General features: G+C 37.4%; 3 protein-coding genes across 3 annotated transcripts; 2 read left to right on the forward strand and 1 right to left on the reverse strand.

Moving 5' to 3' along the window:
* Positions 1 to 5,890: 5,890 nt before the first annotated feature.
* Positions 5,891 to 7,021, reverse strand: LOC114530761. The gene is made up of 4 exons (XM_028552378.1): positions 6,941 to 7,021; positions 6,732 to 6,839; positions 6,432 to 6,470; positions 5,891 to 6,111 (listed from the first exon to the last, which is right to left on the reverse strand). The coding sequence occupies exons 1-4, from the start codon at positions 6,993 to 6,995 to the stop codon at positions 5,993 to 5,995; spliced, it is 321 nt and encodes a 106-aa protein (XP_028408179.1). The 5' UTR covers positions 6,996 to 7,021; the 3' UTR covers positions 5,891 to 5,992.
* Positions 7,022 to 11,792: 4,771 nt separating this feature from the next.
* On the forward strand, positions 11,793 to 16,757 carry LOC114530721. The gene is made up of 2 exons (XM_028552327.1): positions 11,793 to 14,448; positions 16,328 to 16,757. Exons 1-2 carry the CDS (start codon positions 13,820 to 13,822, stop codon positions 16,755 to 16,757), a joined length of 1,059 nt encoding a protein of 352 aa, XP_028408128.1. The 5' UTR covers positions 11,793 to 13,819.
* Positions 16,758 to 24,181: 7,424 nt separating this feature from the next.
* Positions 24,182 to 24,899, forward strand: LOC114530722. The gene is made up of 2 exons (XM_028552328.1): positions 24,182 to 24,495; positions 24,683 to 24,899. Exons 1-2 carry the CDS (start codon positions 24,230 to 24,232, stop codon positions 24,897 to 24,899), a joined length of 483 nt encoding a protein of 160 aa, XP_028408129.1. The 5' UTR covers positions 24,182 to 24,229.
* Positions 24,900 to 25,329: the final 430 nt, after the last annotated feature.

Consider the following 25,329-nt stretch of genomic DNA (forward strand, 5'->3'; position numbering starts at 1 on the left):
CTAAACGGTGAGCCTGTGTGCACACAGGTTTCCAAAGGTCTCCAGCCAAGATAAAATTGCGTAAATTACTTGTTGCAAACTGTAACAAAGATCTAAATGAACCAGAAAAAGAAAAGAGATGTAAGTCACTAAGCAACATGGATGAACAAAAAGATTAAACTGAAAATTATTCCATTTCCGCTGAGCCGTTGCTTTACAAAACGCTGCGGGTGCCAAACTTTTGAAAAGTTGAAACTAACCTGGAACTTGAATGAGTAAAGTGAATTCGCGAACTCAAGATGAATCAAGTTATTCTGTATGTTTTCGCCTCGGTGATTGCCATGCTAGTCGTGTGCTGTACGTAAGTATTTCCAAGCAGTAGTTTAGAACTTTATAGACAAACAACTGCATCAGTTTTGACTTATATAGAATGTGTTTGATGTGAGATGAATGTCTCATCTTTTTCAGGGCAAAAATTCATGTGAACTGTGAATCGTTTATTTGAAGTCCTAGACCATAGCTAAGTGCATTCTAATGTTTTGCTAAACTCCGAAGTCTGCTTTCTGAAGGTGCCTGAGAAATATTTTTATACAGTTAATAGACCTTTGAGGTGCTTACGTCATGTCGGTCTCGAACAATGAATCGCAATGCAATCTGGGAAACAAGTGGGACAAAATTGTATAGATAGAAAACTGTGTGACGTAAGCACTTCAGAAGGCTATTGCAAGATAATAGTATACAATAAATTAAAATTAAACAAGGCAATGCAATTTAAACAATAGATTATTCAAAGTATTGTTTCAAACTACTATTTGTGTGATTTTTTGTTTAGATTGTAGAGAAGTCGAAAGCTTTGGCACTGCAGTGTGGTGTGGTTCTTATGAGCGAATAAAGGAATGCAGCGCAACTGGTTTTGATGAATGTGAAGAGAAAAAGTCGTCGTCTGGTCTCAAAGGATGTTTAATAGACGACTGTACTGGAAGGAACGATGACAATTTGCCGTCGCCAATGCGAACGAAAATAGCGGCAACGTGCTGTAAAATACCTCCAGAAGACTTTAAGCTTTTTTATTACGGATAAACTGTTTGAGAAAGTCTACTGGCATGAAATCGATACTGATACTCGTTAAAATGTAGTTTTAGTCGAGAAATAAAACATTATTTCCATTTTGCATTAATATATGTTGTCTTGTGTCGTGTTTTGTTTTCATTCTTTCTTGAGATCACGGATTAATCGAGCCAAACCACGATGTGTATTCAATTCAGATAAAAAGGTACATTATTAACCATTTTACATGAAGTATTACAAATTTAGACACTCTGATCGACCTGGTGTAAAAAATGTAAAAAAATATGCTGATTAGTTTAAAACGGAATTCCACTTTACCTTCCTCCTATAGCTATACTGTGCAAACTTAGAGGATACTTACTAAATGCGTGCGAATTGTAAATATTAAAATATCGAACATGCTAATCTCTGAGGTTTCAGAGAGTGCGGATTTTCTGTCAACGAGCACAGTTTTCTTTAGTTCTAGCTTCACGGATTTTAGTAGATTAATTTCTTGTCCTTCTATTTTAGACGTAGCTTGATGTCAACAGGTTGATGTTGATCAGTTCAGGCTGGGAATTTTCACATTCACGTGAGAGTATTGTATAGCGTGCACAGTTGGGTGAGATTTTTCAAGTCTTGTCGACCTCCTTGCTGACCGCAGAGGACAAAAGCACTTGCTAATTATTCAACACCTTGAAGGATTAAAGATTTTTACAATTGACCATACATTTGCCGATGTAATTGAATGGAATCAGCAGGCAAAAGAATAAAAATATCAAACGGCAAATTATTTACATTTGCACCTATAATTAGACCAAGTTATAGCTCTGATGCATGTTCTTTATTGTAAAACACTTTTACATTTCTAGCAATTCATCGCAAATTTAAACAAGATTGTGGTCTACTTTTTAGGTTGCGATCATCGAGTCCATAATAGCCGATTATTCAGGTCATAACTAGCATAGAATTTTTTTTACAACACATTGCTTGAAGTACTCCGCGTTGAGGCGTTTGAGAAGACTCTTCACAGTTGCTCACTATGCATCTTTGTCCACCATAAGCCTGACTTGTTCCACATCCGGCGAATCCTTTTTTCTGGCACGCAACGGCTAGTTCGTCTTCTTCACATGCTGCTACCAATGTTGATCTCTGTATCTTTCTACATTCTGAGGAAACAAACGATGGTGAAATTATATTTTTCCTATACTATGCCGCCATACATGACGAGGTTTTATCCTATAGCTGTGCATTAATTTTGGAAAATGCCCTGCCTGAGTTCTGGATTTTAGTTTGCTGGAAATTGGGCGTTGAACTTTTTTTAGATGGCGTGATATTATTGTGCCTGTCCTGGAGGGGGATTTTTATTCAGTCTGAAATCTCGCATGAAAGATGTGTTCAGACAAGCTCATGCATCTGATGGTGTGTTATTGATTTTTCTTCACTTTGTATTTTAAGAGAAGCATATAAGCTTTGTCAAAAGTAATACCAGTTTCTGAACAACATGCTTACGACCTTACTCTGCTATACACATTAACCACGCTTGCTCTTCTCAGCTACCTCTGTAGCTCAGTGGCAAGAGCAATGCTCCGGCATCGCAAAAGCGTAGGTTCGATTCCTGCGGGAGGACCGATAGTTGACTTATTTTTCTTGTTTGTTGAATGTTCCGTCTTGAATTTGAAGTGTGTATAATTCCACTCGAAATTAAGACCCTTTAAACCTCTAGAATTTACATGCATATCCAGTATACAATTTTAATTAAAGATGGCAGAATTGTCATATTGTACCTTCAAAACAGACCTTCTTCTTGCCGGACAGGCTTTCTTCTGAAAAAGTCCGAATAACAAAATAGTATTATTAGCAAAATTTTCTTAGACAAAATACTTAAAGACTTGTCAAAATATTTCAACATTGTGCCCTATAGCTGAATGATATAGACACATGTTTGTAAAGATTCAGAAGTTTGTAGAGATTTTGAATAGCCATTTCATCTTACCGATTTCGGGGTACTCCCCATCTAGAGGCCTTTCTGTTGTATCTCCAGATACCTTTTCCCAATTGCCGAATTGAGCGTTACAATACGCACCTGTTTGCAGAAAGCTTTGCCATTGAGTGGTTCCAACATTGAGATACAAATAATTGTCTATGACTTTTTTATAGAGGCATGCATCAATATTGATCAAAATTTGTTTACACAGTTTAAAGAATCCATTACAATACATTCTAAGACTATTAATCGTAAATAATGTTTATTTAAGCTACTAGGGCGAGTTGTATAAAAGACTAGTTTACTTTTAACTGTAGTTAAGGACAGAATTGGACAATCAGGTTCGTGTATTTAACTGGGACTTAACTATGCAAAATAGTTTTAAAGAGTTTTATACAACCGGCCACCGAAATGTTTAGTCCTGAAATGACTTATATAATATATGACTTTTTAGCATTATTTTTATATGCCTTCAATAGTTACTTCACCTATATTTATATCTATGTGTACTTACTGCATAAAACTACAATGAGGCCAAGAACACACATAACTAATTTGCTCATGATTTCCAAGTCCTTCGAAATCTCTTGTTGAAAACGACGTTTTTATGTTCTTTAAATTTTATTCTGCTATTTAGAGTTTTGACTTCCCTATATATATACTCGAGGTAACCTCATTTGCACACATTAGAACGGATGAGGTAATCATTTTCGTTGCCCAGGAACATGCGCTACATGAAGAAACGCCTTAAAAAGCCTGTCTCGTTTCTTGCGCCTTGCTAGGCTTTGTTTTGTAATCAGTCTATATAATATCTGCTCCAAAGTCTAACGCATCGATATGCAAACCCGGATTGCGCATAACGGATGTCGAAAATTATTATACACAATTGCATGGCAATTGTAAAAAGGCATATAGTTGGTGCTAGAGATATTTTGTATTTTTTTTTTGATAAACTCTGTCGCTAGGTAGGCTGGACTGACGCCGGGATCGTGTTAAAAATATCCTCATCGTGCTCATGTAATGCTGGTCTAAGTGGTCTTTTTGTTTAAATGCTTATGTCAAAACACACTTATACCACGCAGACACCGGCCTTTGAATCTTAGCGAACTTGGTTAAGCTATGCGACTTAAACATATAAGATTGCATCACTCTACGTAATGTTATATCAGGTCTAGACTCACTTTTTTGTCTGAAGTGTTAAGAAATTGATATTGTCAAAGGTCAACAGTAAATTTATTTAGCTTCTTTTACATGCCAAAGCTCGCCTAGTCAGAAATTAGGAAATCATGCATTGCTTCCAATATAGAAATTAAAAAGGTCGTAAAGTATTGCCACAGGCAAAGGTACATAGCTTATAGTGTGCAAGGCAAAGCTTATAGTGTACCGTTGAAGATTTTCAACACTTAGCTTAGGGGCTGTTTTCATGAGCCCGGTTCCCCGAGATTCAACGAAGCGTGAGATGATTTTAAGGTATTGAAATGAGCAGATAACATGATCCTGGCCGTCGTATAATCACCGCAACAATAGCATGTGCTTGTTTGGTGTCTTAAAGACTTATTTTAATACCTCAAAGTCCTCTCATGCTTCGTTAAATCTCGGGTATATAACCGGGCTCATGTAAACAGCCCCTTAGAATAAACTGTGTTAATTATGCAAGCTGTGAAACAATCGTAAGTCATTTGCATTATAACATTAATTGGGCCATTGGCTCAAGTCGAAATTTATGAATTTCTGATATACCGGGGCACCGAGCAATATCAATTCTATCATAAATATTTCAATTAATTTCGTTAGAATATTCGTATCGTTTTCATTTTAACACAGAAAGCATCCTCATCAAGCAACCTGCATATTGGGTGCTCTAATAAAACTAATACTGCATGTCGATATTAGCCCGGCTCTATAATTGTTGTAATTTTGATGACGGATCCGTCGGATAACTCGAGGGATAAACATTGATAAATGATGAAGCTTATGCGTAACTTCTATTGTCATAAATTTCGTGTGTTAAAGTAATTCATACGATCAGGAAAGGTAACGATAATAGTTCAATTGACTAGACGGTCGACAGTTGAACACACACGATTTACAATACACGCTGGGTTTCTCTGCCTACATACCACACACTTGTTTAATGGTTTTGAAATTGAGTGCAATTAATGCACAATCCAAATTCTGGGCATCACCAGTACAAAAGCCTCAAAGATTAAACGTCAAATGTTATCTCTCGTATATTATCAGATTTTATTTTGCATTATAAGTTCATAAAACTTTTTTATAATTTTTTTTTTTGTGTTAGCCAATTAGGACGGTCTTGATTACCAGTCTTAACTCGTTCATATTTTGCGCACGCACATAATTAGAAACGGTCCAACGTTGATTGGGTGCCATCTATGACATATATGTGGATGACTTTAAATTATAACCCGGTTGGAAGTGGTTGGACGACTTTAAATTATAACCCTTATATGGCGCTCGGCGCCTGCTTGCATGAGATTGAAAAGCTGATTTAACTTCAGTTGAGAAACAAAGCTTTATTTGTAAAATTCTTTTTCACCTTAAGCTTCTCACAAATAATCACAAACTAAAATAACTTTGATTGATGTTGTCAAGTCCTAAACCCCAAATTTTTATTAAAGAATTGGTGGAAACAACTTGGGCAGAAATTTTCTTACACCACACCGCTGTGAGAGTTCCATCTATGCCATCAGTACCCCATAAGTCGGTATTGCCCCACATCCATTGGATTCTCGCATCAAACGAAAAGTTCAGACCCCCCCCCCCTTCAAAGCGAAATTTCCCATTTCTTTTCGACTCATTTGAAAACTAGTTCAATGCATATGGAAAAGGAAGCTTTATTGTAAAACTGTTTCACATCTCTTACAAATCTTTGCAAATTTAAACCACTTTTATCTCATAAGATTTATATGATCATTGAGTCCGTAATAGCCCAATATTCAGTTACCAACTTGTACATCACTAACCAACTTCAATTCCCCAATTGTGGGTGTTACGAAAATTGCCACATTTTTGGAGACATTCTTCTTCAAATGCAGCTTTCAATCCACTGAATCCAGATCCCTGCATCTTTTTACATTCTGAGGAAATGAATAATAATGTTATTTTATCTTCGCTATGCCAGCCATACATGACATGGTTAACTTTTTTCCTATAACTGCTTTTCAGTGTGCATAAGAATCTGCCTAATGGGTGATTTTCGTTCAGTCTGAAATTTTGCATAAAATGTGTTCAGACATGTTATCTGATGGTACATTAGTTGATTTTTCTTGACTTTGTATTTCTTGGGAAGTCCATTAAATGGAACTACCTTATAAGTTTTGTCAAAAGCAATGCCAGTTTATGAACACTTGCATGCTCAATAAACAATTGTAGATATAGCAGGATTGTCATATTCTACCTTGCAAACAGACCTTCTTCACGTCCGGCATGCTTTTACCTAAGAAAGAAAATACATATCAGTATATTACTGAATCATTATAAATAACTAAGCTATTTATAAACTCGGTGAAAGTGTCTGAACATCTACTAAAGTCTTTGCGCTTTCATTTTGCGAACTTGTGCACGGTGATAACAATAGATTGGCATTATATAGCGATTGTCCAATAGCATGACTTTCTTATATCACTCAATTATCAATATACTGCTAATTATACAGTCATTTCAAAGTTTTGTCAAGATTTTGTCCATTTCAACTTACTGGTAAGCGGGTAATCCCCATATGGTATATATAATGCAGGTTTGGCAGGCCTTTCTGTTGTGGCTACAAATATCTTTTCCCCATTAGCTTGACCCTCAGCATTGGCACCTATATGCAGAAAGCTTTGCTATATTGACTGTTTCCAACATTGAGTTACAAATAATAAAATTATCATCGTGTTTTTAAGGCTCGTGCATCGATTTACTTACTGCATGAAGCGACAATGGCAGCCAGACCTAGAACACACAGAACTGATTTGTTCATGACAACCAAGTCCTTTGAAATATCTCGTTGAGGCGACGTTTAATCGCCTATTTAGAGTTTCGACTTCCCAATATATACTCGAGCCTCGAGGTTACCGCACTCATATAACTTGCACATATTAAAACGTATGAGGTAACCGTTGTCGTTGCTTAGGAAGTTGTGCTACATAAAGAAACATCGTAAAAAGCCTGTTCCGTTTCTTGCCTTGCTTGGCCTTGTTTAGTAATCGATCAGTCTAATATCTGCTGGCGAGTCCAACGCATCGATATGAAAATCTGGATCGCGCATAACGGATGTCGAGGACTCAAATTCTGAAGGAGGTCGAGGACTCAAATGCCGCCATCTTGGTAATTCAGATTCTGCGCTCTGATTGGCGAGATAAGCCACTGATCTGTATATGATCTAGTAAAGGTGTAAAAGACATTACTATCGCTGCTATTATATAGTTACTGGTTTATTAATATCCGTTGTTGAGCAATTGTGGGTTGTATTGCGCTGTTTATATGCAAGATATAGTGACTTCTACTGTTTTTTATCGATTGACTGATAGTTGACGGCAAAAATAATTGGTGTTCATTGATTCTCAACTCAAAAATCTTATCACTGCATGGTTTAAAATATAAAATACTATATCTTTCAAAATACTATCGAATAAACTAAAACAAGTTCAAATCTTTTTCTTAAGACGTATTCTAATTGTTTTGAGAGTTCAGCGAATACGTTTCATATTATTTATTAATTGCTCTATATCTATCACTGACCTCACTGAACAACCGCTCCGGGAGGTTTAATTAAAAGATATTATTTATACTTTCTTCCTGATTGGTGGATCAAACACGATAATCACGCAATCGCGGTGAAATCACATTTCAAAATGCTAATGGCATATTCAGGAATAAAACACTTCATGTTGTATAATAAAGTAAAGTATTCTATTAATTTCTCTATATCTATCACTGACCTATATATACCAGATATTAACTGAACGAGTCGAGAAAATTTCTCACGTAATATCGCCGGTTATCGTGTTCTCAAGGTTTCGAATAGAGGGTTTCATGTTTATAATTTTATTATGTTACGCAAAATCTTTTGGCAGAAACTGAATATGATTCAATTAGTTAAAAATTTCTTATACCCAAATTATGCAACTTAAACGCAGGAGTATGTTGTTGAGTTACCTAATGTACTGTACATCTAACACTTTTTTTCTCAAGTGTTTACGAAAAATGTAATATTCTTTCAAGAAGATATTGACGATATTTAAGTTCTGACAATAATAAAGAATCAATTGCAATTTCTATAATGCATGTTTCTGCAACTTTTTGCTAACTTTGGCTGAGTATTACGATCTTAATTGGCAAGCAATTTAAATTCTGACGAAAATGCTAATGGCATATTCAGGAATAAACACTTCATGTTGTATAATAAAGTAAAGTATTCTATTAATTTCTCTATATCTATCACTGACCTATATATACCAGATATTAACTGAACGAGTCGAGAAAATTTCTCACGTAATATCGCCGGTTATCGTGTTCTCAAGGTTTCGAATAGAGGGTTTCATGTTTATAATTTTATTATGTTACGCAAAATCTTTTGGCAGAAACTGAATATGATTCAATTAGTTAAAAATTTCTTACCCAAATTATGCAACTTAAACGCAGGAGTATGTTGTTGAGTTACCTAATGTACTGTACATCTAACACTTTTTTTCTCAAGTGTTTACGAAAAATGTAATATTCTTTCAAGAAGATATTGACGATATTAAGTTCTGACAATAATAAAGAATCAATTGCAATTTCTATAATGCATGTTTCTGCAACTTTTTGCTAACTTTGGCTGAGTATTACGATCTTAATTGGCAAGCAATTTAAATTCTGACGAAAATGCTAATGGCATATTCAGGAATAAACACTTCATGTTGTATAATAAAATAAAGTATTCTATTAATTTCTCTATATCTATCACTGACCTATATATACCAGATATTAACTGAACGAGTCGAGGAAAGTTCTCACGTAATATCGCCGGTTATATCGTGTTCTCAAGGTTTCGAATAGAGTGTACATGTTTATATTATGCTACGCAAAATCTTTTGGCAGAAACTGAATATGAATCAATTTTTTAAAAAATTTCTTGTACCCAAATTATGCAACTTAAACGCAGGGGTATGTGGTTGAGTTACGTAATGTACTGTACACTTTTTTCTCAAGTGTTTACGAAAAATGTAATATTCTTTCAAGAAGATATTGACGATATTCAAGTTCTGACAATAATAAAGAATCAATTGCAATTTCTATAATGCATGTTTCTGCAACTTTTTGCTAACTTTGGCTGAGTATTACGATCTTAATTGGCAAGCAATTTAAATTCTGACAAATGTGCACCAGGCATTCATAGACGCTAAATTTCTGCCATGGGATTGTCAAACATGCATCGAGGCAATGTAATATATCAAAAAACAAAGAAAGTGTTACGTTATTGCCTTAAGAACACGCAGCTTGACTTAAATTTAAAGCCAATCCGTAATCATGAGCCACAAATCGAAGTAAATTAAGGAATTGTGTGGATTTCACTGTCTTGAAGGTAGATACTTCAAAAATTCATAAACAGCCTAAGCCATGAGCCTCTGCGTATACAGGTTTCGAAAGGTCTCCAGCCAAGAAAAAATTGCGTAAATTACTTGTAGCAATTACTGTAACAAAGATCTAAATGAACAAGAAAAAAGAAAAGAGATATAAGTCACTAAGCAACATGGATGAACAAAAAGATTAAACTGAAAATTATTCCATTTCCGCTGAGCCGTTGCTTTATAAAACGCCGCGGGAGCCAATCTTTCGAAAAGTTGAAACTAACTTGGAACTTGAAAGAGTAAAGTGAATTCGCGAAGTCAAGATGAATCAAGTTATTCTGTGTCTTTTCGCCTCGGTGATTGCCATGCTGGTCGTGGGCTGTAAGTATTTCCAAGCTGTAACTTATAACTTTATAGACAAACAACTGCATCAGTTTTGACTTATAGAATGTGTTTGATGTTAGATGAATGTTTCATCTTTTTTTTCTGAGAAAAAATCTGTGAACTGTGAATCGTTTATCGCCCCTGCGATCTGTTAGCCTGTTTGAAGTCCTAGACCATTTGTAATCTGTACACTGTATTCTTTTTTTTTAGCGTCTGTATGGTCGATGGAGTGTGGAACTAGGGGCGATGGAAGTAAGAGCTATCGTTACAGCAAGGGAGATGAAAGAAATAAGGGCTATCGTGGCAGTAAGGGCGATGGAAGTGAGGGCAATCATGAGAGTAAGGGCGTTGGAAGAATGGACTATAATGGCAGTAAGGGCGATGGTTATAGCAAGGGCGATGAAAGTAATAAGGGATATCGTTACAGTAAAGGGCGGTGGAAGTGAGGGCAGTCATAGCAATAAAGGAAGTGAGGGCTATGGTTACAGTAAGGGCGATGAAAGTAATAAGGGATATCGTTACAGTAAGGGCGTGGAAGTGAGGGCAATCATAGCAATAAAGGAAGTGAGGGCTATGGTTACAGCAAGGGCGATGAAAGTAATAAGGGATATCGTTACAAGTAAGGGCGTGGAAGTGATGGCAATCATAGCAATAAAGGAAGTGAGGGCTATGGTTACAGCAAGGGCGATGAAAGTAATAAGGGATATCGTTACAGTAAGGGCGGTGGAAGTGATGGCAATCATAGCAATAAAGGAAGTGAGGGCTATGGTTACAGCAAGGGCGATGAAGAATGGGTATCGTTACAGTAAGGGCGTGGAAGTGAGGGCAATCAGTAGTGAGGGTACAGCAAGATGAAAGGGGTTATCGAAGTAGGAGGAGAGGAGTATCGAGAGTAATGGATGAAAGTAAGTCTTCATATGCACACAGTACTATATAAGAGTTAGTGTGGGAGCAACGAGTATCTAATCTACGAGTAAAGGCTCTTTTTCTCTCATCGCAATGGCAAACTCGCAAGCTCTCTGGGAGGGTTTTCATTCAATGAAAATGCTTTTAACTACATGCAAGCGCTCGTAGCGAGCTTGTGCCTTGTGAGTAGGTTTTTGCGACGAGAGTGGTAAAGACCCTCAACTCGCGACAATGACAGACATTTCAGTTTAGCTGAGGAGGGATGTTGATCGTATTAACGGCAAATCATAGCAATAGAAATCAGTCAGAAAACATCATGTTACAGGAGCATAAAGTAACTCGCAGTTGACGTAATTTTAAGCTTAGTGCATTCTAACGTTTTGCTCAATACCGAAGTTTGCTTTCTGAAGGTGCCTGAGAAATTTTTTTACAGTTAATTGCAAAATAACAGTAAAATAAGAATAAATAAAGGTCACGATTATTGATCAAACTATAAAGCAGCTATACGCCTAGGCAATGCAATTTAAGCAATAGCTAATTCAAAGTACTATTTGAAACTACTACTTTGTGTGATTTTTGTTTAGATTGTAGAGAAGTCGAAAACATTGGCACTGCAGTGTGGTGTGGTTCCTATGAGCGACTTCAGGAATGCAGCGCAACTGGTTTTGATGAATGCGAAGAGAGAAAGTCGTCGTCTGGTCTCAAAGGATGTTTAATAGACGACTGCACTGGAAAGAACGATGACAATTCGCCTGCGCCAATGCGAACGAAAATGGTCGCAACGTGCTGTAAAGTACCTCCCGAAGAGTTTAGCATTTATTATTAACACGGATAAACTGTATGAGAAAGTCAACCGGCATGAAATTGATACTGATACTCGTTAAAAAGTAGTTTTTAGTCGAGAAATAAAACATTATTTCCATTTTGCATTAATATATGTTGTCTTGTGTCGTGTTTTGCTTTCATTCGTTCTTGAAATCACGGATTAATCGAGGTAAATTAATTTAAAAGATACATTATTTACCATTCTACATGAAGTATTACAAATTTAGGCACTCTGATCGGCCTTGTGTAAAAATTGTAAACAAATATGCTGATTAGTTTAAAACAGAATTCCACTTTGCTTGGTAGAATTCATTTCACTTTACATTCCTCCTATAGCTATTCTGTCCAAACCTAGAGAATACTTACTAAATGCATGCGAATTGTAAATATTATAAAGATATCGAACATGCTAATCTTCGAGGTTTCAGAGAGTGCGGATTTTCTGTCGACGAGCACAGTTTTCTTTAGTTCGAGCTTCACGGTTTTCAGTAGATTAGAGAACACCGCAGGAAATGGTATGTATGAAATTTCCACCCGAGAATTAACCACTGGTTCCTAATTGTGCATTTCTGTATTGCTATATATCAAAGAGAATACTATTAAACAAGTTCAAAAATGTTGAAACGCGATCTTTTCTCCTGAATACGCATTCTGCAATCTTTTGACAGCTGATCGTACACATCTGACGGCTGTGAAATAGACATTTGAGGCTTAAGTATATATAGAGGTTTATTAATTCAGACGATTCGTTTTTACCGTGTGCAAGCTTCAAATCTTTAGTATAAGTTATATTTTGTTAAGCATTTATAAATTTTTTTGCTCCGACTAAGAATTACCAATTTCCGCAGTGTCGGATTAGAGTCCTGGTTTTGAAAGCCCCGTTACACTACAGTCAATTTATTGGCACGGAACGGCTTAAATTATCACCCTTGCTTTCTCACTTTAGTCTTTATCGTAATGTCTCATATATTCAACTGCCCTATATCTCACATTTCTCCACTGAAGTCAATAATTATTCGTATAGACAGTTTAACGGGTACCCGTTTTAGCCATGCGTTCGAATAAATTGACTGTAGTATGAGAGCAGTGCGTGAAACGAAAAGCTTTTAATTTTTTATGCGAAGACCGGTGGAAAACTAAGCCCTCTGAACTGAGAGAAAATTTGCCGAATATGATGCCCGGCAAAATGGGTGCCCGTCTCTGTTTTGGTAGGCTGAGCACTAATTAAATTGGGCACGGGTAGCCATTTTAGCCATGCCGTGTTACACTACACCCAATTTATTGGCACGGCACGGCTAAAATAGTTACCCGTGCCCAATTGTATTGGTGCTCAGGCTACCAAAACAAAGGCCAAGCACAGATGAAATGGGCACGATTACCTAGTGTAAACGGGGCTTTAAGTAAGCCAGATTTTTGCACATGTTCCTGCCGGCTTTTTTTCTGGCTGCGGCTTGTTCTTCCAAATATTTCTATCACACAGCGTGTTTTCCATTTTGCGATTTGATATTCAACTCATTTTGCTCGAAAGTGCGAATTATAGAAACACAGCGAGGGGAGACGTCATGCAGACAATCAATCACAAATATCGCTTTTACGTCAATACAAACCATGAGGTGCAAGCATAAAAACCTTAACAGCATATGAACGGATGAATCACTGCATGAAAATCGGTTTTCGTAAGGATTTCCAATTCCAACAGTTCGCTAGCGAAATATATTTACATATATTTTTTTGAATAATTACGGAAAGAAATTCGTTCACCCTGAGAGTATCGTTTCAAATTAAAAATGCAAATATTTTGCGAGCCAATCATTTCACCGCCGGTGGTTTGAGGGGAAACCCGGCCTAGCTGCTTCCAAGAAAGGAAGTGCAAATCGAAAGTTGAATTTTGCTTATATGTTTAATATAAAGGCTTAGCAACGGGCGACGGAAGAATAAGATAAAAGCAGCTACAATGAACCAACTTAATTTTTAAAAAGATAACATGGCATATTTCCTTGTACGTATACTGTATACATATAATTACTATTGTTAAACCGTATGGAATGCAACATAATACGTTTCACTTCCAAGAAATGCGACAGGAAATAAGATTTAAAAGTTCAAGTTTGTAAACTCAAATTAAGTTTGCCTCGTCATGGGCGACGGAGAATCCCACCAGTGCTGTAGTCAGGCATTCTCCGAATCAAACGACGAATTTATGAGCGGGAAACGATGGCAGGAATGTCGTGAACAAGTTTGCTTCGATTATGTTGTGATTGGATCATCGTTTTGTGCGTGGGCCTTTACTCATCGCATCTTGTCGAACAACCCAGAAGCGAAAGTTCTTATTCTCGAATGCGGCGAATATCGTCGGGAGCACTTCGAAGACCATGAACCCTCCGAAAAAAGGGAATTGACATATTCCACAAAGACATTTCCGTGGAATATTACGAGGAAAATGCAGGATGAAGAATACATCAAAGATCTGGACGGGGTGAACATTTTCTTTGGAGGGCAGTCGGCTTTTTGGCGCGGTTGGTGTCCCCAACCGACTAGAGAAGATCTGGATGGTTGGCCGGACAGTGTTAAAAATGTTGTCGAAAAATACTTTCCAGAAGCAGTTGAGCTTCTAAATGTCAAGTCTGCAAATACGATTGGCATGAATGAGCACGTCAACGACAATCGTGTTTTTGGCAAACTTCAAAACGTTCTTGTTGAAAGAATTCAATCGTGCCTACCAGAAGTTAGTCACGCCATGCTTGCTATTAGCCCGGATAAATCCAGGTATTTAAAGTCATTAGCGTTGATTTAGCCGGTCTTTTGAACACTGAAATGTTTCACTGACCCTGTGTAAAAAATTACGTAATAATAATAATAATCGCTAATATCTTTAGCTAGCGGCATATTCCGGCCAAATTATATTTAAGTAAATTGGCTTGTAAGTACACCACGTAAGTGTAAACTGCAAAGCTTTCGGTCCGTTAACCCCGGCCTTCGTCAGTGCAAAAGGGCCGAAAGCTTTGCAGTATTAAATACTTACGTGGTGTACTTACAAGCTAATTTACTTGTTGATGTCAGCATGCAAACATACAAGAATATTAAATTACAGTTATTTAACCTTTGCATGGGCAGTATAAATGTATAATTTACCCGGTTTAAAATTGATATTGCCGTTTAATTCAATATCGAGATAATATTGGTGTTTTTAAAAATATCAATGAAGTCATATTTATGTGGTTGTTGCGGATTGTGCCTGATTCCTGACAGGTCCAAACATGCCAAGTTCGTCGGTAACTTGCATGCTGAGACCTGTTTCAGACGTCGAAGTCTTTCTTTAAGTTCACTTTTGCATTCGATTCGCTGCATGAAAAATTCAACACATGAAGAGTTCGACTCGTGAGTATTTCGAAGACCTGGAATATTATTTTGAGAAATCTTTGAAAAACTCATTCGTGCATGTTATTATATCCAAATTGCACTCGAAACCGCGTTATTACCTATGCAAATAACCGCGGCAATGAGAAATTTGCTTTGTCACGATAACGACTTAACGCTGGGTATACAAAAATTGAGATTTGATTTGATTTGGTTTTCAAACTTTCAAAGCTTCAAGATTTCTATGAATTTGCTCAGCAAATGGTTTATTTCACATAGTATTGAGGGACATGGAATGCTTTGAAGCCTCGCAAACAAACCACGCTTTCTTAGGCCACCTGTTGAGGGCCTGGTTATTTTTGCTTTGCCTAAATCGATGTTTTGTGGGCGTTTGTGAGAAACGATTTAAGTTTGTAAACACTACGCTCTGATTCATTTTTAATAAATTTCTCTACAAATTATTTATACATAAATTGTTACGGCCATTGACGTCTGATTGAAGCATAACTAATCAAGGGGCTAAAGGCTGCTTTCCATCGTCGCATTTTTTGTACGTACGTTTACATACTTGCGTAAAAGCTTAAAACCTTCTCAGTTGCTGTACAATAAATCTTATTTCAGAAAAAACATGCGAAATTGTCAACAGAATCTAACCCTATGCGTCTATTCAATCGTTGATTTCATAAGTATCATTTAAATGATTTTATGATTCACGAGCAGAAACTCAGTACTGTTATGAAAATTTTTTCATATTTTCATATTACCTTTAACAGGTTCCCCAGTAATGTCATTTCTGCAACTAACAATTATATTGCAAGTATATATAGTAGTTAGACGATATAAGATTTACAGCTTTGTAATTTCTATATAATCACATAAGGGATACCAAAATCGTTTAAACTTTCAAGGCTAACCTGAAAAATGTATACATGCATATTTTTCTTTGGAATGTGGTTAGAAGACGCTCTCCTAGATTGAAAATAAAAAATATTTATACCCATATAATAAAACAATGTATCATTCATAACTCGCAAGCATATATCATTATATGCTTTTAATCTGCTTTGTGCTACAACCCAGCGTATTCCTACGTGGGACATGTCGCAGTGCTCGGAAACTTTCTTCCAATTGGATAGTGCTTTTCTATGCTTTCTAAAGTACGAAGCTATGCTATTGGTTGAAACAGAAATGTATTGTAAAGTTCAGCCAATGAAAATCATTCTTGCGAGGAGCTGCGACACTACCCTCCTATTATATAAGTTCCCTGAGTTTTTTTTTAAACTTGTAGATGTGAACGCATCCAAAAGACCACAGTTGCTGATCCTTTGCTTGAACTGTTACGGAAAAAGAAATTGGAAATAAAAATTAATTGTGAGGTGAAGAAGATAGTGCATGAAAATTGCAATGCTGTATCTCTTGAAACAAGCGAAGGAAACGTCAAGCTTGGAAACGCCAAACTCATTCTGGCAATGGGCGTACTTCCAGCAACTACTCTCATGCTAAATTCCTTTCCTCCGTCTTCTTTCAAGCCACTCTCTGGTATTGGCAGCCGATTCACGGCCCATTTTAGGAGTTCTATTCTCGCACGTGTTCCATTTTGTAAGGATTCGCGTCCCTGGAGCGTGTTTCACAATCTTAAAGACGAAATCGTGGGACGATTCGAGGTAGCAGCCATGCATCCCGGGAACGAACCGAATCAAGAGGGTCACTTTCCATAATTCAACTTTCAGCAATTCTAGACTGCACCCCACGTGACGACACTAAAACAACAGAACATCAATATCCAGATGTGCTGCCTGCGTTCTTGATCAAGAAAGAAACCTCGTCTAAAGACCCGCCACATTTACTTCTGGTTTGCAAAATTATCGGTGGGCTCGATTATCGAAATGAAAATAATTGGTTTCGGCTCGACAGTGAAGTTCCTAGCAGTGAGGAAATTGTTCGTGATAATCATGCAGCTGCCACTTACAATACCACCCTCCAAGCCGTGACTAATGAGACGGACCTTCAACTCTGGAATACTATGGAGGAATCCACTTTTGAAATGCTTGAAAATGCTTTTGCAATGGGAGAAGATTATCCTGACGACCCATGTCAGTTGGAGTTCTGGCATGACCCCGAAGAAGGCTGGAAAAGGGATCGCCCTCCTCCAGACAAAATTCGTCGTAATCGTTTGGTTCACCCGGCATCGACTATGTGGATAGGTGAGTACGATGAATCAACGCCTGTTGATTTGGATTATCGATTCAGAGGTGTGGGAAATGTGTATCTCACCGGAGGTGCCCTTTGGCCAGTTGCCGGTTCGTTGAACCCAACCTGCATAATGGCTGCCTTAGCCATGAATCTAGCTGACAAACTCCTTAATTAACATTGACCGCACGCAGAACAGAGCAAAGTTATAAAGTGTTTTCTGATCGTACGCAATTATTTTATTCATTTTTTACGTTTAACTTTAGCGGGCGAAATAGGGACAAAAGCAAAACGATTAAAGTTAAATTAGCATGTTTTAAGTTTTTAACCGCCTGCACTTAGTATATTACTGAACGAATTTTAAGCAATTTTCACAACACGAGCTGCAGTATTGTATTGAATATACAGAGTGTCCTAAAAAAATTTCTCCTCTATTGAAATCAGGCCTTTGTTCAGTAGAATCTGACTGCCTTAATATTATCATAAACCCAATTGAAAGCAAGACGCTTTATTTGAATGCTTTAACCTAATAACTATGCTATTTAGACACTACTGAGTTGATCATGCATTCAAATTCCAACAAAAGCTTCATTTCAGTAGGCGGGACTTTTTTGGAGGGACACCCTGTACAATACCCTAAATTTTTGAAATGAATTTGTAATAAATAAGATTTTAATAAATATGCAATTCAGTTACACTTCCTCATTAAACTTCCTTACCTGCCCAAATATTGACAAACGTTATGTGAACACATTTCGAGCATGGTCCCAAGTTCGACCGCGGTCCAGTGTGAACGCGGGCTTCCGACACTAGGAAGTTTACGATTCACGACGCGGCCAGCTGGACGACGCGTTTGGAAAACCAAGAAACTCCACACGCGAGACAATATAGCTATACATCAGTAAATTGTGGTCCAATGACAGCGTTCTCATTCTTATGGGCTGTTTACATGAGCCCGGTTACCCGAGATTCAACGAAGCGTGAGAGGACTTTGAGGTATTGAAATAAGTCTTTATGACACCAAACAAGCACATGCTATTGTTATGGTGATTATACGACTGCCAGGATCAAGTTATCTGCTCATTTCAATACCTCAAAATCATCTCACGCTTCGTAAAAATCTCGGGTAACCGGGCTCATGTAAACTGTCCCTTAAGCCGGTTTTCAACTAGGCGGAATTTCTCGACCGAACGAAATTTTTCGTCTGGTATTCTTTTCAATGGCGCGAGTTCAACCGTCGCGGATTCCCTTCGCCGGTCACAATAGATTTCGTAGGTGCACGCAGAACAATAGCTTGGAAACGAGGCCCGAGAACAAATTCGGGAAGTGTTTATTGAAAAGAAAATCGAACGAAAAATTTCGTGCGGTCGAAAAATTCCGCCTAGTGGAAAACCGGCTTTACGACGCCTTCAATTGAGGCATTGTCACTGCCTCTCGATGACATGAAAGCAGATAGCTTATATGAAACTGCAATATCTGCTAGACAAAAGAGGTTCTTTGCAGAATTGAAACGTTTATATGATTATTTTAGAGTACTGGCAGCATAATTAACTTCTCGTAGCTTATTTCTAGCGAAATAATTGACTAGCGACGTCGAACTAGCCGCGTCGTACATCGTAATAAACTTCCTAATTGAGAGTTACTGAAGGGCAATACTTCAGTCCCCACGTGTGATTGCAAAGAAAGCAAATTCTTGCAGTATAAAAGCCAATATACGTATGCAAATTTGCTCTCTGCTCGCACGGATACGTGGGCGGGGGGGGGAAACTATGCATTTGTACACCAGGGGGCGGGTTGTATCAAGCCCGTTTAGCTTAAAGGCCCTGTTACACGATGCAATTTTTCTTGCAACTTGCAATGCAATTCTGCTTGTAAGAGATGTAAATTAGCGAATAGTCTTGCAGAAGAAAAAAGCATGAAGTGTAATAAACACAAAATTTTCGTTTTTTCCAAATATACATATCTCAAAAGTAGAATTGCATTGCAAGTTGCAAGAAAAATTGCACCGTGTAACAGGGCCTTAAACGGTGGATAAGTCAAAATTAAATAACACTCTTACATCTCTCTTGAATGAGTCAACTTGAATTCTATATGCACTGAATATGTAGTTGTATACAGTATCTTTGTATTAAAGTCAAAAGCATTTAGTTCGCTTGTTAAATAAAACGATAAACTTGCTTTCTATTTTAAACTTAATAACTACCGTTTAAGCTAAACGGGCTTGATACGCAAACGGGCTTCCTATGCAAATTTCCAAGTCATTCTCATTATTCATTTCTTTAAAAATTTGGGTTTTTTATATAATCAATGTGTGCGAAAAATATTAGCATAGCAGGTCATTGTCAGAGTAGCTACAGCACTGGGCACGTGTCTATTCTTGGACCAGGAACTGGTCCCTAACCGCATCGATTGACGGAGTTCGAATTTTTACTTTTGACCTTTGAAGCAAGTTTCAAGCAATTCTTGACTATATTTGCAGCAAATAATATATATACAGGGTGTATCAAAAAAAAGGTAATCCAACTTCAACACGCTATTGTACGTGAACTACTCAGTCTATGAACGAATTTTTTTCACTTTCGGAAAGATCAGGATTTTAACTATCGGATGACATGTTTTTAATACGAAATGGTGAAAAAGTGAGCACATACGAGGCTGATAAAAAATGTTAGTCGCAATCGCATATTTTCACCTTTGAGCCTAATTAAAGCAGTGCATAACAAAAGAAAAGAGCAATTAATCACGAACATGTCACAGCTTACACTGGTTTTATCACTTTTATGCCGCATTGCTTGGAATGTTCTCCTGATGTGATTTATTCATACTTAATATGCATATGCGGTTAGTTTATTCAAAAGCAAAATTCTTCAATTAATCCCAAAGAGAGTTAATTTTCAATGGTTTTAGTCCCAACTCTCAGAGGTGAAAATATGCGATTTTGACTAACACTTTTTATCGGCCTCCTATTTGCTCATTTTTTCACCATTTGGTATCAAAAACATGTTATTCGATAGTTAAAAGCCTAAACTTTCGGAATGTGAAAAAAATTCGTTAATAGAATGAGTAGTTCACGTACAATAGCGCACCAAAGTTGGATTACCTTTTTTTTGATACACCCTGTATATACATATCATTAATATTCAGCCTATATATAAGTAAAGGCTAACGATTAGAAATACATTGTCCTCTGTATTGTTGTAAGTACAATCACAGTTAATCCCGGTAAAGCTGCTCACGAATGTGGACGACTAATTATGATTATAATTAAAATTATAAGCTTTATTGCGGTGCCCGCGCCAAGTTTGGCACCGCATTATATTCTGCCTGTGAGTTTGTTTGTTCGCATCAATACGTTTCCTTAATCGCCTAGTAAAAATTCCTTGCACATGCTTGGAATGCTTGGAATTTTTTCCTAATTATTACTATTAATCTTGTTGTACGTTTGCCAAATTCCTTTTTTAAAGGAACGTTCTTTTTTCAATTTCAATCTCAAACTCTGATAATTGCGTGTATCTCTGCTTTTATGCACCCAAGAAGGACAAAAATACCACCATTCGATTCAGCGTAAGAAATTATACTTACAGGTCTTAAATATATTACTAATCAAGAGTATTCGCAGCGATTTATGACGTTTGAAAGACAAACGAAATTGAATTGTTGACAAATCGCTCAAAATTACTATGCTATACTTTTATAGTAATAGTAAGTTTGGTCTTTGATATCTTTCATATCGTTGGTTTTCTCTTTTAATTTTCGTCCTTAAATAAGTGGATCGGTCTTAGTATCGTTGCTCTTCTAGTTTCCGGCTCTACACCAGTTTATTCGTCTCACGTTTCTCTTCATTTTGATAGTATTTTTAGATAGTATTTTTAGCCTCAATATTTTATTTCTGAAGATTTTAAAACGGCGCAATTTTGACCTTAATGTACCAACCAACCAGGCTGCGGCCGACAAGAGAATGTAAGTTGGTGATAGTAGTATACAGAATAGGGGTTCTGGAGCGGGTGGTGCGGGTGGTGCACTTAGCACCACACATGACGTCATCGATTCCTAAATGTTTTAATTTATTCCGGCATTTTAATATATTCGAGCTTTACCGTTTATTGCTATAGCAATTTTTCAGGGTATTTTACTACCATTTCTTTATTTACATGACTACATCGTTTAGTAATGTCTGGTTACTTAGTTATATTAAACGGTAGGCGATTTCCCGCCGTATGTTGTTCTTATCGTCGTTCGTATGCCTGTAGTGATTTAGCGGTCGTTTGATTACATACGGCCGCGTTTTATTTCTAATTCTAATTTTATTTCTAAAGCAATCGATGTTTTATAGATTTATATTTGTTTATGTTCTGTTTAGAGATCTTTAGAGGCTTTAGAGATCTCATGCAGTTACATAATTAATCATAATTTAACGCTCTGCCTGTTTTTACACAATGATTGTGCAATAATTTATTATTCATATATAAGTACGCGAGGAATGGGGTAAACAAAGAAGCGTAAATACGCACAATAGCGTAAATACGCAGGATATGTTTGTTTGACAGCAATTTACTTAAATTACACAAATGCCGGTTTACTTCACACAGTAAGAATTTGCGAAGAGTATATTTTATTTTACTAGGATTACTCATTTGTATGTCAATATTTAGTACCATTAGACTAATGTTCATTTTAAAAGATTCGTTTTCTATGTATGCTTTGTGATACAGTTCAGCTCATACGTTAACCCTGATTTAATTGTCCTCATATATCATAATGTCAATATGCCGTTGACATACGAATCATTTCCATACATCAATTTTCGTGTTATCGAGTTACTCAAAGTTTACTTGCATGGAATATGAGGTGGAATATCGGTTACAAATTTTGTGCGATGAGCAGATGAGTACCTACCTGCTCGTAACTGCTCGTCTGCTCAATGAGATATTTCATACCCACTTGAGATTTTTGTTGATAAAAATGAGAATGTACATATGAACTAGCGGCTGGAAAGAAAATTTCAGACATGGATTAAATTTAAAGTCTAATTATCATCATAGTCATAATCTTCACTGTCTTTATTTTCCTCGTCATCTTCCGTGAATCTCGTGGTCGCTTAAAAGCCTTTTAATAAGAAACTTTCTCTTATCAACTGCAGCTTGTATTGCTTCTTCTGGGTCAAAATCATCATTTTGAATAAACGATTCTTTTGTGTGCATTATTTTCCTATGTACTGAATCTTTCTTTAGTTGTCTTATCCACAAAAAGCGCTCTAAATAGATATTTTCTAATTCTTTCTGGAGTCTAGGCATAATATTCAAGTAAGCTTTCTCTTTAGCAGATTGCTCGTCGAAACCTCTGTCGTTTATGAGGCGTTCTTTCATTTCCTCGAAAGCTGTGTTACTTCTTTGTTTTGCTTCTTCTATTAGTGGTATCCCGTATCCAGGGATTCATTTCTTCTCCAGATTCTGAGTCAGTCGTCGTCGAACTTCCTGACTGCTGAGTAGAAGTTGTTGAGACATCGTCACGGAAATCTCTTTCTTGACTGTCCGAGTCTGTGGCAACAGTGTCTTGTTTCATCAAAAACCAAAAAACCTGATTGTTGGGCTACCTATGCAAGAATAGACAAAAGAGTGAACACGTTTAATGAGTATCTGTCTCAAAGGATAGTGCGCATGCGTATTACGTGTTTTTCTATGTCCCACAATCAAACGGTAAAAGTTTTGTATTTATATTTCGTGGTTCGTGCAGAAACTGATCAACTGATAACTTAAAGTTTTCATCCGCTGCGAAACGAAATCGGCTGTGTCATATCAGTAAATTCAGTTTTGTAAGGAATTGGTATATTATCGACGGTTAACTGAAGAGGCTTAGGTAAGACGTCAATTAAATTTATTACTTCCAAATTCCAAGTAGTTGCTGTGCCCTTGTTGGCTGCACCAATGAAGAAAGAATCTGAGGTGCCCCTTGGGAAATGTCTAGCAACGAACGGGTTCAATTGTTAATTTATGTGCGAAGACTTCTTAGTAGTTGCTGTGCCCTTGTTGGCTGCACCGATGAAGAAAGAATCTGAGGTGCCCCCTGGGAAATGTCTAGCAACGAAAGGTTCATTTTAGTTGTGAAGTTTATTTAAGGCTGTTTGGTCAGAAAAACTAACAGACTTATCTGTTTTAGAATGGATAACACTTGCAGGACTTGTTTAAAACAGTTCACAGAGCTGCGAAGTTTGCGTCGTCATGAACGGTCTATTCATGGTGAAAGAAGGTTTTGTTGTGATCATTGTGGCGAGTCTTTCAGACGAAAAGATGCTTTGAGGCGGCATCAAAAGCGTCATCAAAAAATGATTACACACACGTGCAACAACTGCATGAAAGATTTCCACCGTCGAGATAAATTAGTAGAACATCAAGTTCATTGTCAAAGGAATCCACTGAAGAGAAAGCGATGAAGGCGATAATAGTCCGGCTCCAAAGAAAATGCGAGTTCAAATTGGAGAAGGTGAACCCGATAATCAAGTCGAAGAAGATAACCCTTGCAGTTCTACTTCGGCGTTTGAAGATTCTTTGAAGAAGATTGAGTTCAAACCGCGGAAAGATCAGAAACAGGACGTGTCCCACTTCTTACGCGGCAAGACAAAATCCATTTTGAGTCACCTTTCCAACGAATTAGCAGAGAAAAGAGGCATCAAATGGTTCATCAGTGTTAAAGTACGATTCGTCAAACCTAAACCCAATGGCGAGAGTCTGACTACCGAATCCCACTTCCGCAGTCTCTGCATGAAAACAGTAGACCAGCACGAACTGCATAATCAACTAGAGGAGGCCAAGCAGAAAATTACCCAGTCACTAGTTTTATTTCAAAAAGAAGGAAGTGGTTGGGTATTAGACGAAATCCTTCATCTTGACCTGAGTATAGCTCAGTATACTCCAGTAAAAGGATCCAGCTACGTCCCTCTCCCAGCAAGATAAACGCCAAGAAAGCAGTAATCAACATCAAGAATTCTGATAACAAATGCTTCATGTGGTCTGTCCTCGCCGCTCTTCATCCAGTGAAACAGAGTGCAGAGAGATTGCATCATTATCAACAGTTTCAAGATGAACTAGATTTTGCTGGCATCGAGTTTCCTGTTACTGTTGACAAGATTGGAAAATTTGAGCGTCAGAACAATATTTCCATTAACGTGTTTGGCTTCGAAGACGTGCTTTTCCCCTTGTATATCACAAAAGAACACTTTAATACCCATGTGAATCTGTTGCTATACTCCCAGGGAGAACTAGCATTACTGTCTTATAAAAGATCTGAATAAATTCCTTTACAGTCAAAACCGTACAAAGGTCGTATGTATTACTGTCGGTACTGTCTACATGGATTTATCCGAGAAGACCTACTTCAAGACCACGACCCACTGCTCACAACACGGTCCTCAGCGCATTGAACTCCGAGTGAAGATAACGCCAACTGGTCTTTAAAGAATACCACAAGCATTGAAAGTGCCCTTTGTGATCTATGCTGATTTCGAAAGTCTTACAGCAAAGATTGACTCAACCCCACCAAATCCTGAAAAATCCTCCACTGAAAAATACCAACACCACCAACCATGTGGATTTTCCTACATTGTTATCCGACCATGCGAAGTACTCCAAACCGCCTGTTGTGTATCGTGGAGAAGCGCGTCGATAAATTCCTAGAGTGTCTAGAAGAAGAACAAAAATATATTCAAGAGAAACTGATTGGGTCGAACCCATGCGCATTGAGAGAGAAGAAGAGCAGGCATTCCAAGATTCAGTCAATTGTCATATCTGTGGGTTTGAGTTGGGTGCTGATCGTGTTCGTGACCATTGTCATCTCACCGGAAAGTACCGCGGAGCTGCACACAACGATTGCAACTTAAACTATAGTTTTACTGGTCGAGTACCCGTTATTCTTCACAATCTACGCGGTTACGACTCTCATCTCATCATGCAAGGACTTGGTAAACTAAAGACAAGAAGATCAACTGCATTCCAAACAACACCGAAAAGTACATCTCCTTCTCCATCAATAATCTGGATTTTATCGACTCTCTGCAATTATGAATGCATCGCTGGAGAAGTTAGTATCCAATCTAGCAAAGGATGG

Source organism: Dendronephthya gigantea, unplaced genomic scaffold, assembly GCF_004324835.1.
Source record: "Dendronephthya gigantea isolate DGI-Jeju-01 unplaced genomic scaffold, DenGig_1.0 000065F, whole genome shotgun sequence".
NCBI classification, from domain to species: domain Eukaryota; kingdom Metazoa; phylum Cnidaria; class Anthozoa; order Malacalcyonacea; family Nephtheidae; genus Dendronephthya; species Dendronephthya gigantea.

What these genes read in the sequence shown, in the direction of transcription:
- LOC114530722 (XM_028552328.1), top strand. Translation starts at nt 24,230, where the DNA reads ATGTGGTCTGTCCTCGCCGCTCTTCATCCAGTGAAACAGAGTGCAGAG. An exon ending in CAGGGAGAACTAGCATTACT is followed by an intron (nt 24,496 to 24,682) that starts GTCTTATAAAAG and finishes TGGTCTTTAAAG; the next exon opens with AATACCACAAGCATTGAAAG.
- LOC114530761 (XM_028552378.1), bottom strand. Translation starts at nt 6,995, where the DNA reads ATGAACAAATCAGTTCTGTGTGTTCTAGGTCTGGCTGCCATTGTCGCT. An exon ending in TGCCATTGTCGCTTCATGCA is followed by an intron (nt 6,840 to 6,940) that starts GTAAGTAAATCG and finishes TTCTGCATATAG; the next exon opens with GTGCCAATGCTGAGGGTCAA. An exon ending in TGGGGATTACCCGCTTACCA is followed by an intron (nt 6,471 to 6,731) that starts GTAAGTTGAAAT and finishes TTTCTTTCTTAG; the next exon opens with GTAAAAGCATGCCGGACGTG.
- LOC114530721 (XM_028552327.1), top strand. Translation starts at nt 13,820, where the DNA reads ATGGGCGACGGAGAATCCCACCAGTGCTGTAGTCAGGCATTCTCCGAA. An exon ending in ATTAGCCCGGATAAATCCAG is followed by an intron (nt 14,449 to 16,327) that starts GTATTTAAAGTC and finishes TTAAACTTGTAG; the next exon opens with ATGTGAACGCATCCAAAAGA.